A 16,819-nucleotide genomic window follows, 5' to 3' on the forward strand; every position below is an offset into this window, starting at 1 on the left:
ATACTGTGCATACACACATACATACATATATTTATACACACATACATACATATATTTATACACACACATATATACATACATACATACATACACACATATACATACATATATACATAGTACACCTCTCTAACGATTTTCCAAAGTCCATGTTGCGATCGCCTCTGATCTTCGAATTTTTATTTATTTCCTTCATCGACATTTACAAAAAACAGGACGCTGAGAATAAATAATAACAATAATAATATTAATAGTGCTAAATTTATATTCGATCCTTTAAAGAAAATTATTGTTCAAATAAGGATACAAGTCCTCATCAAGGACATAGCCCCCAACCACACCTTAACCCTATAAATCCTACCAACATATTTTATGGCCTAATCTTACCAACTGGGGTCTTTTTAGATCCCAACCCAAAACCATTCAATTTCACATCAATGACTAAACATAGTGTTTTATTGATAAAGTCAACAAACATAAGAAAGATTAAGATAAATATAAAATCTAAAATTCACCTTCCAACTGAACTGTGGACCTTTATGACCCCAATTCACGAGCACTAAATTTAATTCAATCTGCTGAAGTTTCAGATCAATGAGGAAACATAATTATTTTGATTTGATGATGTTTTAGTGATAAAGTAAACAAACATAAGCATGAAAAAGATAGATTTTTTTTAGAAGACTTGCTCGATACAAATAGCATGCATCATGAAGTAATCATATATGTTAAAAAAAGAAAAAAGAACGAAAACAACTCTGGGGTCTTTTTGGACCCCAGAAAGGATTTCCTTGTAACTCTGTGCAGCAAGGTGGGATCTTAGAACATCATATATATTTATTACTGGGAAATATCGGTAAACTAACTATTAAAACATGAAACATATTATTAAACTAAAATAGAAATAACACATGTAGGCCTGGGGTTTAAAAAGACCCCAGTTGGTAGGATTCAGGTAAAAATGGGATATACAAGTAGATGTTACATTAAAATAATTAAAGAAAAGAATGTACTTAAATAAATAATTCAAAGTGACATCTATGTAACACAGTAGCAGTGATGGTAAAGTGTATATAAATTAAATAAATAATTGAAGGTGGTATGTAGGTAGTGGAAATGGTATTATTGTGTATACCATAATACCATCTCAACTACCAACATATTATTGGGTCATCTGGATCTTTTGGGCCTGCACAAGTATTCAACCCTTTCCAAAGTTTTCACATTTTGATGTCACCTGAGCTTATTTAATGATTCCTTCAAATCAAACTTAATAATTAGAGTCTTCACAAACTACTCCAAAATGATAAAGCGAAAAAAAAATGAGATAAAATGTGAATAAGTTAGATTAACAGAGAAAATCAGATGATTCTCAGTTACACCAGTATTCTAACTCTTTGCCTAATTAACCCTAAATCACTTCAGGAGCAAATTATTTGTTTTTAAAGTTACAAAATAAGTTTAATAGGTTTCACCTGAATGTAATCAGTGGTTTAACTTAAAAATTAAGCTCCCCACTTATCGAAGGAGTTTTAAGGTGGCACTCACTTGGTCAACCACCAAGACAAACATGAAGAAGACCAAGGAACTTTCAAAAGAAGTCAGACAAAGTGGTGGAAAAACACCGTTCAGGAGAGGGTTATAAGAATATTTTAAAGTCGCTCATTATCCCTTTGATTACAGTGAAATCCATCATTACAAAGTGGAAGACATATCATACCACCCAGACTTTTCCCAGATCAGGTCGCCCATCCAAACTCAGCAGCCGGGCAAGCAGGAAACTAGTTCAGGATGTCACTGTAAATCCAACAATGACTTTGAAAGATCTACAAGGCTTTATGTCTGAAATGGGGGTTAGTGTTCATCAATCAACAATATACCGTTCTATTCACAAAGCTGGCCTATATGGACAGGAGGCAAGAAAGAAGCCATCCCTGAAAAATATGCATCTAAAAGTTTGCATGGAGTTTCTGAAAAGTATCTTAATGATACTACAGGCACATGGAGAAACGTTTTGTGGTCAGACAAGACAACAATTGAACTTTTTGGTCTAAATTCAGTGTTTCATCTGGCGCAATCCGAACACTGCACATCACTCAGTCAACACCATCCTCACTGTAAAGCATGGTGGTGGCAGCATAATGTTATGGGGCTGTTTTTCATTAGCAGGAATTGGCAAGCTCGTCATGATAGAAGGGGAAATGGACCTCTTATCATCCCCCATCCAAATCCTTGATCTTTTCTACCCCCATTAATCCAACCCAAGCCCACCTCCAAATTCCCTGCTTTCCTTCCTGAAAGTCCCTGAAATGTCCATCTTGTATTCCCCCATGTTCCCCGCCCCATCCCTCTCCCTTCCACAGATCTCCTAATGTCTCTGTTCCCCACTGTTTTGTCCTTCCCACTCCTGCCCCTCTTGTCTCACGCCCCCCTTGCTGTGTGTTGTGTGTTAGCTCTCATACGAGCCTCGACAAGGTATACAAAAAAAAATGGACGGTTCAATGTACAGGAGAATCCTTGATGAAAACCTGTACGTGTCAGCCATGAATCTGAAACCAGGTAGGAGATTCACATTTCAGCAGGACAATGATCCGAAGCACAAAGTCAAAGCCACACTGGGCTGGCTGAATGAGCAGAAAATAAATGTTCTTGACTGGCCCAGTCAAAGTCCTGACTTGAACCCAAATGAACATTGATGCCGAGACATGAAGATTGCAGTCCATCAATAATCCCCAACCAACTTGGCAGAACTAGAGACATTTTCACATGAAGAACGTGAAAACATTTCAGCATCTCACTGTGCAAAGCTGGTAGAGACCTACCCAAAAAGACTCGTCACAGTCATTGCTGCAAAAGGTGCTACCACCAAGTAGTGACCTAAGGGGCTGAATACTTTTGCAACCAGTGAATTTTGACTTGTACATATTTTTTTGCACGTATTCCTGATATGTAAACTCCTTCAACTATAACAGTGTTTAGATTTATCTCTTCAGTTATGAGTAAAGTTCATTTGGAAAAAATAGTTTCTACATAATTCATTTAAATGGGACACTATGTGTCGGGCTGAATACTTTTCCAGGCCACTGTAAATAAGTAATGGTTCCTGAAAGCAAATACAATTCTGCAGTCATTCTCTCCAATAAAATGTCTTTTTTTTTTAAATTCCCAAAATTCCAACTTGGCTCCGATCCCAAAATCATTTGATGTGCCTCACACCCAGATATTATTGCGTGCATGTGCCCAAAATGATAGATATGCATCCAGTCATGTTCGAGTCAGGCTCCGTACAGACTGACAATTCCCAAATATTGTCTGACAACAGGCGGGCTGACACCCGGTTGGGGAGATAAACAACTGTCCAATGTCTGATCACTACATGTAGCAAAGATATAATTGTTTACATTTGTTGTATGTAACTGGTAGTTTGATAAATATCTGCACTCCATTTATATTTCTCTTAAGTTATGTTGTAAAGGTAGTTTTACTCTAATGAGAAATCTCAAAATAAACTCACAAATGGTTATGAAACAACTTGGCTATACAGAGTGACTTACCAACCCTCCGACAAGGAAAGAACAGACAATAAAAGGTCGCTCCATCATTCATACATTCTCATTCCCAGATATTGCTGAGCATGCTTGCAAAATAATCTCAAAATAAGACAAACAACACATATCCGGAAAAATAACCAACTGTACTCATGTCCATGCAAACGATCCGACGTTACTTTCATCCAAGCCAATGGAATTGTCGAAAGATACATTTACACATGCTGTGAGCATCTGGAGAGTTTATAGATCGTTTCGGATCGTCAACTTGACGACGGGCGCCGCCATCCATGCCTCCTACATATCTCAGCATTCCCAACTCTGATTTGAAGTGTTGCAAGTGAGGCCTATGAAATTACCCATCATGACATGAATATGCATTCAAAAAAGGAAAGCAGGCTTGATTGACTTGGTTGTGGCCCGGTAACTGACATGTGCTGCAGGATGCATCCTATTTGTGAATCCAATTCAAGAGTTTATTGCATCCGCTCATCAGCATGTGCATCTAATGATGCCAGTAACATTTACCCATCACCTCATCAACTGTTCTCCAGGTGGCGGACTGAAATCAGTGTACAAAAGCAATTTGTGATAGATTTTACTCGACACCATGGACGCTGTTCGTGGCTTTATTCGAGTGATATCAGAAATGATGGCCTAGTGCTAAAGACTGAACCTGAAATGCCACTCCGAAGGTTGTGAGTTCAAATCCAGAAGAAAAAAAAAAACAACAAAACAGTAGCATTGAGCATTTGGATTGCAAGTTTCTGGAAGCTGAAGAAGTTCCTGGAGAATCACCATGTTGCTCGTAAAAAGCCCAGATGGCTCACTTATTCCTGCAAAAAAAGGGGGGTGGGTTGAAATCTGTCAATCCTGGTCGCCGTATTACGATAAAATATTTATGGTCACACAAGAACTTGGAATGGGTCCCAAAATGTTATGAAAAAGGCTTCGCAAAACCACCGAACCAAAAAGAAAAAGATTTTCACATCTTCGCTACCTAAGGTATAAGAGTCAGCTCCACTTGCAAATTATTCTTCACCAAGTGATACTTCTTTTGGTCCGACCGAAAGGCAGACTCAAACTTATACTTTTCACCCACTGCTAGGCCTCATCAGCCATAAAATACAAAATGGGAATCACCAATGTCCTCTCTACTTGTATCCCTACCCTTCTCAGCATCATGAAATAACTCGACTCTCGTAATTCAGAAAAAGTTAAATTAGAGGTTCAATTGGACGATGACAGAAGTATTTTCTTTTCTTTTTTTATTTCGGAGACTGCTTGATAGGATGTCCATTGTGAAAGTAATCAAGCTTTGCATCCTAATAGTTTGGAGTTTTTTATCGTCCGTTTTCCATCATCGTGCAAAATTACTGACTTCTGTACTTATATGGACAACACCGTAACCCAACTTCTCCGACGTAGGTTTCGCAGAGGTCATCGTGCTGGTAGGTGGACGGCAGACAGAGGGTGAAGGTCAGCGGGCTCTCGACACCGTTTGTTGCTACAACCCACAAACCAGCAAGTGGTACCCAATGGCTGCTTTGCCTTTCTGTGAGCGAGAGTTCTTCAGCATCGTCAGCTTTGGGGATAACATCTATATCACAGGTGGGTTTACAGATTTCATTCCTCGAGGTCGTGATGGTCCTGGTGTATGGATGAAATTTTGATAGCATGTCATTTATGAAAATATTCACATTCGATTCTGAATCTTAGCAGATTTGAATGGAAGTCTTAAATAATTCATGTGAATCCTGTAATGAGACCATTGCTCCACAATTAAAGGACGACTGTGTGACTTCAAGTGCCTCGACATCTGTAGGTGCGTCTATGTCCGTAATGAAGGTGAAGATTAAATTGGTCAAGTCTGTCTGCACAAGTAACTTTTAGGGCGACTTCTTATTGTTAATTGCATTAATTTAATGTCCAGGATAATCTATTCGGTTTATCGTTTTGTTTGCATTTGATTTTCACAATTCAGCACTTCCCCTTGATTTTGGGTTCAAATTCTATGTATTGTGTTCATTTGTCCATTGTATGCTAATATCGGTAGCCTGTCGGTGATGTATATTGTTGTAGATTCCACCCGTCGGCGTGCGAACGACCGCGTTTAACTAATAGCGGTCGCTTCGCCCACCGAACGGAGAATCCAGTCGCGGCTTTCTGGATCAACGCCGGAAACCAGCCACGGGTGTGTTTTTAACCACACCACAACCTTGTCCGCACTCTAGCCGCGCTACAGGGTCTGATCGCCAAATCTTCGCTTTACCAAATTACTCGCGCGGGTAGGTTACCGAGAGATTGTACCTCAACGGGACCGCTTGGAAACGAGCGGCTTAAGCAGCTCGCTTCCTTTTGGGATAACCGAGCGGGGTATTATCGCGCGGTCCCGTTGGACCCGATCACTTTACCGGCTTTTTAAAAACCAATTATATTCCGAGTGCAAGATGGGGCAGTTCAATGAGGGACTGGACGCAACGAGCAGGTTTACATTCACACAAGGACATTTATTATAATAAAGCATGTGTGCAATTAAACAAGGCAAACCACGTATGGAATTATACAAGCAACAAAAGCACGACAAAAGAACTACGACCGTCGATACGAAATGCGATGCAAACATTTACAGCACACGAAGCACTTAACAATTTCCTACTTATCAGACGGGCCCACGGACACACGTACGCACACACACACCCAAGAAATGGTGGCAGAGGCCTTTAATAATGGGCTCCAGCTCGGAGGACAGGTGAGCTGAAACCCAGACTGAATCTCGAACCTCTCCACCTCGTGTGGTCTTCAAGTTGTTCGGACCCGGTCCAATCGCCGTGAGCTGCGATCCTTCCCGAGCTCCCGCGAATCCTCCTGTGCTTCTCAACACGTGCTGGTGAGACGAGGCGCCGATCCTTCCCGTCGATGCACCGCTTCCCCCAAGGAACACCTTCAAGAAAAGGTCGACGAGTCGCACCAAGCCGGGAACCAAAATGGAGAACAAAGAGCTCCACGAACCAAGAAGAAGAAGAAGCCACCACTCGTAGCTCGAGCCGAGCGACCAGCTCAACTCTCTTCCAAGCAAATCAGCTCGAAGCAAAAAGCTCTCCCGAGCCAAACAGAAGCCGAAGTTCACTGAACCACCAAAGCAAATAGCCTCCTCCCGAGCCAGGCCGCAGCCGAAGCTCACTCAACCAGCCAAAGCAAAAAAGCTTCCGAAGGCCTCAACCCTAACGCAAGCCAAGCAGGACCTGACGGTCTGCTGAACGACTCCCCTCAATTCCCTTCTCCAAGTCTGCCCCCGCTCCCGGCGTGACTCATGACTCATGCCCTCGTGCTCCATCCCCCCGCTCAACCACGGGTGGGAGGGAGTTGTTGACATCATGAATCACGGGACGGCAGGGTGGTTCTTCCTCTTCGTTAAAGAGGGGGAGGGATGTCTCCATTGTTCGTTCCCTAACTATTAAATTGATCCGCAATGCATCTAATCGATTTCTGAAAATTTAAACAATGGAAGGTGAGCTATCTAGGGAACAAGCACTTATCGACATAGCTGACTAAAGGAACCTGAATGTTGTGTGCAATCGAATTCCCAAATTCGTAACAATATTGTTATGAATTCTACGCCCGCCCGGCGTGCGAGTGACCGCGTCAACTAATAGCGGCCGGTTCGCCCACCGAACGAGAAATTCAGTCGTGACTTTCCGGAACAATGCCGGAAACCAGTCACGGGTGGGTTCTTAATCCCACCACGGCCCAGTCCGTATTCTACCCGCGCGAAATAGGATCAATCACCGAATATCGATATACTTAAGTACTCGCGCGGGTAACCTACCGAGGGACCGTACCTCGGTGGAGGCCTGCTTGGACATGAACCGCTCAAGCGGTCCGTTCCGTTCTGAGATAACCGAGCGGGTATTATCGCCCGACCTCGCCGGATCCGATTCTATTTATTGGGTATTTAAAACCCAACTAACATTCCGCAATGCAAGATGGCATTTCAATAAGGGAAAGAGGACACGACGAACGGGTTAACATTCATACAAGCACATTTATTATTTTACACAGATGCACATATACAGCCAGGAATGCAAAACACTAACATGCAGGTATACAGAACAAAAGCAAAGCAAAAGGTGCTACGACCGTCTATAAGTAATTATCAATGTACAGTCACTTAACAGTTCTACTTGTCGGGACTCGGCGCCACATCATTCATTCAAAAGAAAAGGAAAAGACCCCATCAAAGGCAATGGGGTCAGGCTGGGCCCGTAGACCTTTATGGCGTGGGACTTGGCAGACCGAACGAGTCCCACGAGACCGTTGCAGGTTACCTGCACCCTCGTGGTGCCTTGTGGTGTGAGCCTCGACGTCCTGTCCCCACGGCAGCTAGCGTAGCCGCGCCTGAGCTCGGGCCTTCCGCGTAGCCGGCGAGCTCTCTCCAGCTCTCCTCACACGAGCGCGCAGGTTTGCGCGACACTGCTGGCAGAGCTGCGCCTCCAGTCCGCGTCTCCTTCGCGACGCCGGGACTCTCCACCGACTGCAAGCTCCAACGAACGGGTCGCTCCACGGACCGCTTCGCCACAGACGAAGACCACCAAGACTTCCACCCGACTCCTTCCACCAAGACCACCAGAAGACAAGAGGAGAAGCAGAAAAAGAAGAAGAAGAAGACTGACTTGGTGCTCTGCGTCTCCTTATATTCCCCACGCTCCGCCCTCCGCTCTCACCCCGCCCTCCTTCCAGCTTCTGCGGTAAGCTTCCAGAAGGGAGGCGTTTTCCACTTCCAACCCTCTCGCCCCCCCCCCTCGCGGCGCGCGGGGGACGAGGAAATCGTTGCAATTTGAGAAAAGTGAAACTTTGGAGACCATTTTACATCAGAGATGGCCGTGTGCGTGCGACCATTTCAACATGTGACCAGCTTCCAGGGCTTTTAAGAGCAGAAGCTTGAAACTCGAATTTCAATACCGCCTGTGTGTGCTAAAGCTGTCTGTCTCATTTCATGCCAATCGGTTTAGTCGGTCTGGAGAAGAAGATCGTTTTGTGTGTGTGTGTGTGTGTGTGGGGGGAGGGGGGGATTCTTGTTTTTGAACAGATTTTTGTTTCACAAAAATTGGCAGAACTAAAATAAAAACAATAAGTGAAAAAGACATAAAATGTCATAACCCTGTTGTTTTAGTAATTTTTCTGTAGGAGTTGAAGGGCTAGCCCATATTTATGTACAACTAAAATTGCCACCGGTGTAGCAGTCGGCCATCTTTGATCACATGACAAAATAAAGTGAGGTGCACGTGTATGCCATCATGTGCTGTGCTTGTTCCAAATCTGAACAAAATCGGACCGTGCACGTGTGAGAAATGGTTGGGGACATATTTAAGTAACAAAATGGCCGCCAGTCGGCCATCGTTGAATCAGATCTCAAAAAAGAAGATGTGCAGATGTAAGCCACCATTCATTGTCTGTGTGCGAAGTTTGAACCAGATGGGTAAATGCATGTCCGGGAAATGGTTGAGGACGCGCACTCACACACGGACACGAAAATCGAGACCAAATCCATAAGCCCCTGTTTCGGACTGAGTCCAACGGGGGCTAATAATAATAATAATAATAATAATAATAATAATAATAATAATCTGAACAAGAACAATAGGCTTCCTGTCTGTCGGCTTGAAGCGTAAATATTTTATAGAACTTTGTTTAACCCACATTAGCAGAGATAGTCATTTCTGTTCCAAATAAGAATGCATGCGGCTCAGTTTATAACAAACGACAACGTAAGACACACCACTTCACTGACGGGAATACCATCCTTTGAGTAGTTGCTAAAAAAATAAAATAAAACGGTTGTTGGTAATGGGGAAAAATTTTAATTAGTTGGTGTATAGATACCGGCCGAGCTATTAGCTACAACTTGAAACTTTGAAACAACTTTGAAACAACTTTGAAAAAACACTCAGTGAGCGAGGAGGGGGATGAGTCTTTTTAAATGCTGAATTCCAAATAATATACAACATCACCACACTAAGAGGAAGATCAAAATATATATATATATATTTTTTATCCCTCTCCCCTCATCCTTCTTTTGATAAAACTGTCTGGGGTACGTATTAGGCACGGGCCACGCCAGGAAACAAGCTCTCCTCACGCGTGTATGTGCAGCACATTATATGCTACGTGTACATATATGTGTGTACGTGGGAATTTCTATGCTGCTTCATCAGTGGTATCCCCTACAGGACAATTGAGGGACGGACGCACGCACGCACACACACACACACACACACACACAGGCACGCGAAGACCGAGCTCCTCTTATATATTGGATATGGCTCATTCAAGGCCTTTGGTTCCTCAAATAAAACCCGTTTCATAGCAACAATGAAAGTCTCAGCACAAATTCAAATTCACATCGCGTCAATGACAAATATGAAACTCAGTCATGCAAATTAATTTAATTCAAACGAGTATAATACTATTTCCAGTTATAAGTCACTGGCACAATCAAATCACATTTCCAATGCTGATAATCATCACGATGAAAACAGAGGGATTGTGTTTAGGTAATTGATGTCATTGATTACCTGATTATTCTTATGGTGATTTACATAGTAAGGATCATCGGAGTGGGCAGGTGGTATGGAGGGTGGCAATGTACAGGCGGATATCTGGTGCTACATGTCATCGTTGGACTCCTGGAATCCATTGTCCCGCATGGCGATGCCACGCTGTCGGCACAGCAGCCTCGTCCTTGGCACAGAGATCTACGCCCTGGGGGGTCAAGCTGGTCCCGGGAACCTGAGCCACGTTGAAAGGTTTGGGACAGGTCACATGCTCATGACAATGTATTACTATGGTCTGCTTTCACGCGTCCACATAGTATTTGTCGCTTTCATGGGGCTAATTCCCATAAATAGGGTTCATAATCCACGTGCCATATAATTTGAGGAGAACGAGAACAACTCTACACAAGATTATTTCCACTGAAAATCCTTAAGGAACTAGAATGGCACTCAGTAGAGCACGTACCTCCGCCAGGCTGAACAGTTTACGTTTTGTATCCCACTGATAGGGCGGATCTGAATCCGGACCTGAACCAAAATCTAATCAGCTTGTTCTTGTCACCGAACCAACTAACACACCAAGTTTTGTCATCACCCGTCCACAACTTTTCGAAATATCATCCTACGCATCGTTTTTGGCCCTATCTCTCAATGGTGAAGAATCACTTAAAGAATTCTAGTATCCAGATCTTCACCAAAATCTATTCAATTCTTCCTTGTCACACACCCAACCTGTCCACCAAGTTTCGTTAAAATCAGTCGATAACCTTTTGAGATATTGTGCTAACAGACAGAAAGACAAACTAACAAACAGGGATGAACACATAACCTCCACCCAGCTCGAGCTCATTGAACACCTTACCCCACGAAGTCTTGAGAAAAAGGGTCACCCCTTCTGATATATTTGGGAGAAATTATTTTGCCCAAGTATTGAGAAGCTTCATATTCTTGGAAGTACAAAAAAGGCGATTTGTGTTGTCGTGTTGAAAACATAATTCAGTTGATTTTTAAAAGTTTAAGACTCAGGATCCAGATCGTTGTCAAGTTTAAAACTTGACAAAAAACAAAATTCTATTGAATCCGGTTTATTGCCATTGATGCCTTATTTTGTTTTTTTTATAATACATGGTCAAGGCTCGTGGAAGAGCTAGGACACAGAACAGAACAGGACACAACATAACAAATGGAACAGCAGGAGAAAGGGGAAACACCAATAGCAAGGCAGAGGGAGAAAGTAGACAGAGATGGACAAATAAGGGATGCAGGTACCAATGAGGGGTAGGGGACAACGCAAGGGGTGGACAAGATGCATACGTAAGCAAAATTTTGGGAGGGGTGGGGGGTGGTTTAACGGGTGTAGAAAAGATCATGGTTTTGGATGGTGTTAACTTGAGATGGAGGTGAACAGCTGTCTTGAAGACCCGGAGGGAAAAAGTGAGATTGAAGAGCGTGTGGAATGTGGTTTCACAGGTGGGAAAAGAGAGGAATAAATGAGTGGAGGTGAACAGTGGTTCTGGATTTCGGCAGTTTCACTAGGAGGGGGTTGCTGGTAAACCGCATGCATCCCGCAGATACTTGGGGAGGGGAGGGGGTGGGCACACAAGGGCAGAGGGTGCAAGACCAGAAATGAGGCAGAAGACGGCAGAGAGAACACCAACCTGTCAGCGATGGCGAAGTGATCTGCCCAAAGACTCAGCTTCATCGCGAGAGATTCCGATGATCTTGAAAGCCTTGGTTTTCAAGATCATGGATGATCTTGAAATCATGAGATCATGAGAGATCATGGATGAGAGTGAGACCCAATCACTTGAGTGAATGAACCTCTTCAAGATGGTTGTTGAGAAAGTGGATGGGAGGGGAGAGATCGAGAGAGACATATTGAGAGTGTGAGATTTCTCAGGACTGAAAGACATATTCCAAGTGTTTGAACAGTTTGTGATTTTTGTCGAGGTCTGATGAGAGGGAAGAGGCTGCTGCCTGTCAGTCAGAAGGATGAGTAATGTTACAGCAGAGAGTGGAGTCATCAGCAAAGAGATAAAGAGGATTTTACAGACAATCAGTGAGATCATTGATGAAGATTAGGATAAAACGTCTTTTACATCACCTTATTTAACACATTAAATTAGTTCCTCATGCCTGATGTTTGTTTCCTTCAAGATGCCCCTAAAACAGCGTTTCTTGTTTGGAGCGGTTTTCAAATTTTTTACAATGCCCACTGTGCGCTCGGGACGAAATGCCGGACAACATTTCCAAATTCCAGGCCAAAGTACTGCTAAACTGCAGGTTTTTGGAAGCGCAAGCAAGCTGGTTTGTGCTCCACAGTGTTCAAATTATGAAATTCAATTGAAGTTCCTCGATCATCGACTGACAGACACACAGATAGAGTAATCCGCAAGCTGAGACCTGAAAACCTGGCGAAAAAAAATTGTTTTGTTCCGAACTCATGAGACTGCTATTTTTACACAGCATCTGATAGATGACATGCCTGACCATGTATATCAACTTTAACTCTGAAAATCTGCCAGTTATTTCATCTGGAAAGGTCAAAGTAGGTCATGTGGAGCCAAAAGGTTCCAATCTTTAGCCCTGATGCCAACTTCCCGGTGCTGTATTCTCCCTAGGAAATGGATTTGGGGCTTGGAATTCCGGACAATCATCGACCTCCTTTGGCATTACATGCCGTACCATCTGCCAGCATTAGTTGGTGGATGTTAAAGATCCCACGGTGTCCTTCGTGAAGAATAGGCGAGCTATCGCTGGCACCCTGGTCAAATTCCAAATTCATGCCCTAAGCACCAGAGGGCATCAACGGTATAGCCACGCCCTCAGCCAATGATGCTACCCAGCAGCCTTGTGCTGCATACGAACGAAGAAGGTACAAATGGCAAACCGATTTTGATGGCCCTGAGTGGTGCATACTCGATTCAGTAACATTGTGAAAGTGATATTTGTGTCAAAAATATTGTAACGCATTGTAAATTTATATAACAATGAGCTTAACTATCTCTGTCACAGTCCAAGATAAACCTTCCAAAAGTGGTGTGCAGAAAACAAACAATTCAAATAAAACGTTTGATGCCCGTAGTAGGAGAGGTGACGGTAGAGGGATGCCTGCAGTGGAAGAGGTGATGATAGAGGGATGCCCCCAATAGGAGAGGTGACGGTGGAGGGATGCCCGCAGTAGGAGAGGTGACAGTAGGGGGATGTCCACAAGTAAGAGAGGTGACGATATGAGGATGCCTGCAGTAGATGAGGTGACGGTAGGGGGTGCCTGCAGGTAGGAGAGATAATGGTAAAGGGGTGCCCACAGTGGGAGAAGTGATGGTAGTGGGGTGTCAATGAAAATGGTTATGGAACTTATTGGGGCTAGGTTGTTAGCCAGGTCAGGTCAGGTATGGGAGCATGTGCCAGAGCAGTGCGTCACTGTGTCCACTTTCCGCCGGTACTCCAGGGGCCTCCATCTGGCCATCCCCCAGGCAGATGCCTGGCCCATCCCCATCTCCTTGAGATGCCGATCAACCTGCTGCAACCACGAGGCACGTGGTCGGCCCATTGGCCTCCTCCACTCAAGAGACTTCCTCGCTGAGAGAATCTGGTGAGCAGGATCAGCGTCAGGAAAACGAGCCACATGTCCATACAGCCGTAGCTGACGCTCATGGACTATGCAGGTAACAAATCTCATTTGAGTCTCTCTCAGCAACTGCTCGTTGGAAACAAAATCTGACCAGCGATAGCCAAGGATTCTCCGAAGAGACCTGGTATCAAAGGAATTAAGTCTCCATCTCAGATCCTTGGTCAGAGTCCAAGTCTCGCATCCATAGAGCAAGACTGGAACAACCAAGGACCTGAAGACTTGGACTTTCATCCTCCTGCACAGGTACCGGCAGCGCCACACCCCATGATCCAGTGAATCCATGACTCCCCAGGCCCGACCCAGACGTCTATTGACCTCTGACTCGCAGCCAGCAGAGACATGAATATCACTGCCAAGGTAAGTGAATCTCTCCACAACCTCAACATCCTCACCACAAGCAGGCACAGACAGGACAGCAGCATCCAAGATGTCATTGAAAGCCTGGATCTTAGTTTTGACCCAAGAAACCCGTAATCCCAACGGCTCCGACTCCTCATTCAGCACCTCGAGGGCCCCCAAGAGGATGTCTAAAGTCTCCGCAAAGATGACTGCATCATATGTGAAATCAAGGTCAGAGATCTTGACATTCCCAAACGATGCAGTGCAGCTTGATCTCTCCGACATCCTCCCTAGAATCCAGTCCATACAAGTGCTGAAAAGTGTGGGGGCCAGTACACATCCCTGACGAACTCCAGTAACAACTGGAAATAAGTCAGAGATGGTACCACCACATCTCACAGCACTCTTAGTACCAGAGTAGAGTTCAGACATCAGATCGATCAGTTTTGGTGGCACCCCACGAAGACCAAGAATCCTCCAGAGGACATCCCGATTCGCTGAATCGAACGCTTTACAGAGATCAACATAGGCTGCAAGCAGCCCCTGCCGAAACTCTCCTCTGCGTTCGGTGAGGACACGAAGAGCAAGGATACGGTCAATCGTTGACCTCTTTGGTGTAAAACCTGACTGCTCTGCTCTGGACGCTGGTGCTCAAGAAGATGGTAGCGAACCCTATCAATAATTATCCAGAGTGAGCCAGGTGGTGCAGTATCTTTGGTGGGAAGCCTGTCATGTGCTCTGATAACATATGCCCAGATAACAGGTCTTTATCTACTATTGGACATTGGACCAGCATTAATAATGCATCTCATAACCATATTATATTAGCAAACTAATTAAATTTTCCGTCAGACTTGTCACACTTTCGGAAAGCTTCATGAAATTGACCATTTAATCTGCAGTTACACTGCGGTATCACCAATGCCAAACCTATATAAAACAAAGGCCAAACACAGAGAAATAAGCCGATTCCTGGTCTCCATTGATCGTTTCAGACTAAAATACTCAAAAGGACCATCACACAACTGGACAGCAATTTCAGAACACAGCATCATATCTATCAACCATTGAACATCAAGTACAGTACATGACCACAGCGGTTGAAGATAAGGACCAGTGGAGTCAACTTGAAATAGCAAATGAATGCAACAAAATGACGGCATTTTCAAGTAATCATCGATGTCATCAGCCCCATCGTCATCCCGCACGTGCTGCTCTTGGTCGATGTCGGTATAGTTTTTACAATTCTTACAACCCAAAAAATTGTTGCAACTTGCAAGACAAACTCGGCCTATAACATGAACACAGCCCTCCTTCATGAGTTTTGACACATTTACGATTAACACTCTTTGAGGACACTCTCTGGAGCTGAGGCCATTGTCATCCTTGTGTGGTTCATCGTTTGTCCATCCATGCCCATCAGGGGCATGCCCATGCCCATGCCCATCGATACTGTCCATCCATGCCCATCAGGGGACGAGGCATTGATCATAAGTTGAAGTGAGCGCCTAATATCGCAGCTTAGTATGAGGCATGCCTGATGTGTTGAATCAAGTCATCCTTAGTTGGAGGCACGTTCTGTCTGTTCACATGGTGACTATGATGGCCCAGATAGGGTCTCTTCTCCTGAATCAATATTATCCCAAACAAGAATTGTGGGAGTGATTTGAAAATACATGGGGAACGCTGTTCTGTCCTTCTCGGAGTCTAAGCTCAGCTAAACTAAGCCAATGATCTTGTCTACTGAAGCATAATGCCCAATCTTATCGATGAGAGAAAGCAGCCAAGATAAACCTGTCAAATGACGAATAGCCATGCCCAGCGAAAGGGATTTCGGTGATTGCTTTTGACCCTTAGAAGCCAAGTGAACAATATCCTGGCAGAGTGATGCCAATCGGACGTCAGTCATTATCTATCTCGACAAAGTTCATCACTGAGGGTCATCTGACAGTCCAACGCTCCAAGCAAGGAGGTTACACAGTTCAATGGGGACGGTACCTTGAGTAGATGCAAGTGCAAGATCTGTGGCAGACGTTGGCCATGGACGGTCCAGAGCAGGTATTGTTTTGCAAGGCATTCTTTATGACGAGTGCTGCTTGGGTCGATACGTCAAGTTTCATAAACGTCAGGTGCTGAAGCTACTGATTGACGACTTGAATCAGCCTCAATGACTGGGACGTCACCATACAGATTGCCATCAGTTTCAGGAGATGAATTATCTGACAGCCCCTTTGAAGAATCCTCCTCGAAGCGGTGGAAAAGAGTTCCGGTCGAGAGTGCATCGACGAATACAAACTTACTTCTGTTCCGCATGGATGGTTGATGGAACACACGTTGCAGATAGTCCTGTTGTAGCATTTGCTTCAGTTCATCTGACCTGCGGAAATCATTGAGCACATTTTGAGGTGACTAAGGCAAAAAGAAACCATCTCCTATCCAGAAATCTTGCAATCTACTTCCAAAAGTTCAACATTTTGATCTTCACTGCCTTAGATGAAGAAAACCTACACATTTTCATGCAAGGAAACAGCATTGCAACTACACTTATTGGCAGCAGAAGAATCTCGTACGAACTCAGGATTTCTGTCCTGAAGCATGATTTTGATGGCAATTTGAGACGCCTACCGGCAAATGATACCTTTAAATGCCATCCGTTACACGGTTTCATTTACCTGAAGTCTACGAGGGTAGCTCCTTCGCTTTTCGTGCATTTCAAGAATCGAGCGATGAGTTTGATCATATCCGGA

The 16,819-nt window shown here is 44.0% G+C and overlaps 1 protein-coding gene across 4 annotated transcripts in view; it reads left to right on the plus strand.

The window, feature by feature from the left end:
- LOC147026054 (kelch-like protein 29) overlaps positions 1-16,819 on the plus strand; it is a 162,081-nt gene that overhangs the window by 124,487 nt on the left and 20,775 nt on the right. For all 4 annotated transcript variants that reach the window (XM_085881057.1, XM_085881056.1, XM_085881055.1 and 1 more), the window contains exons 9-10: positions 4,974-5,156; positions 10,171-10,351. In XM_085881057.1, coding sequence (XP_085737183.1) covers positions 4,974-5,156; positions 10,171-10,351 — 364 coding nt within the window. The remainder of the gene's footprint in view (positions 1-4,973; positions 5,157-10,170; positions 10,352-16,819) is intronic.

This window comes from Eptatretus burgeri, chromosome 5 (assembly GCF_056783735.1).
Source record: "Eptatretus burgeri isolate ZD-2024b chromosome 5, Ebu_testis_v1, whole genome shotgun sequence".
Lineage (NCBI taxonomy): Eukaryota > Metazoa > Chordata > Myxini > Myxiniformes > Myxinidae > Eptatretus > Eptatretus burgeri.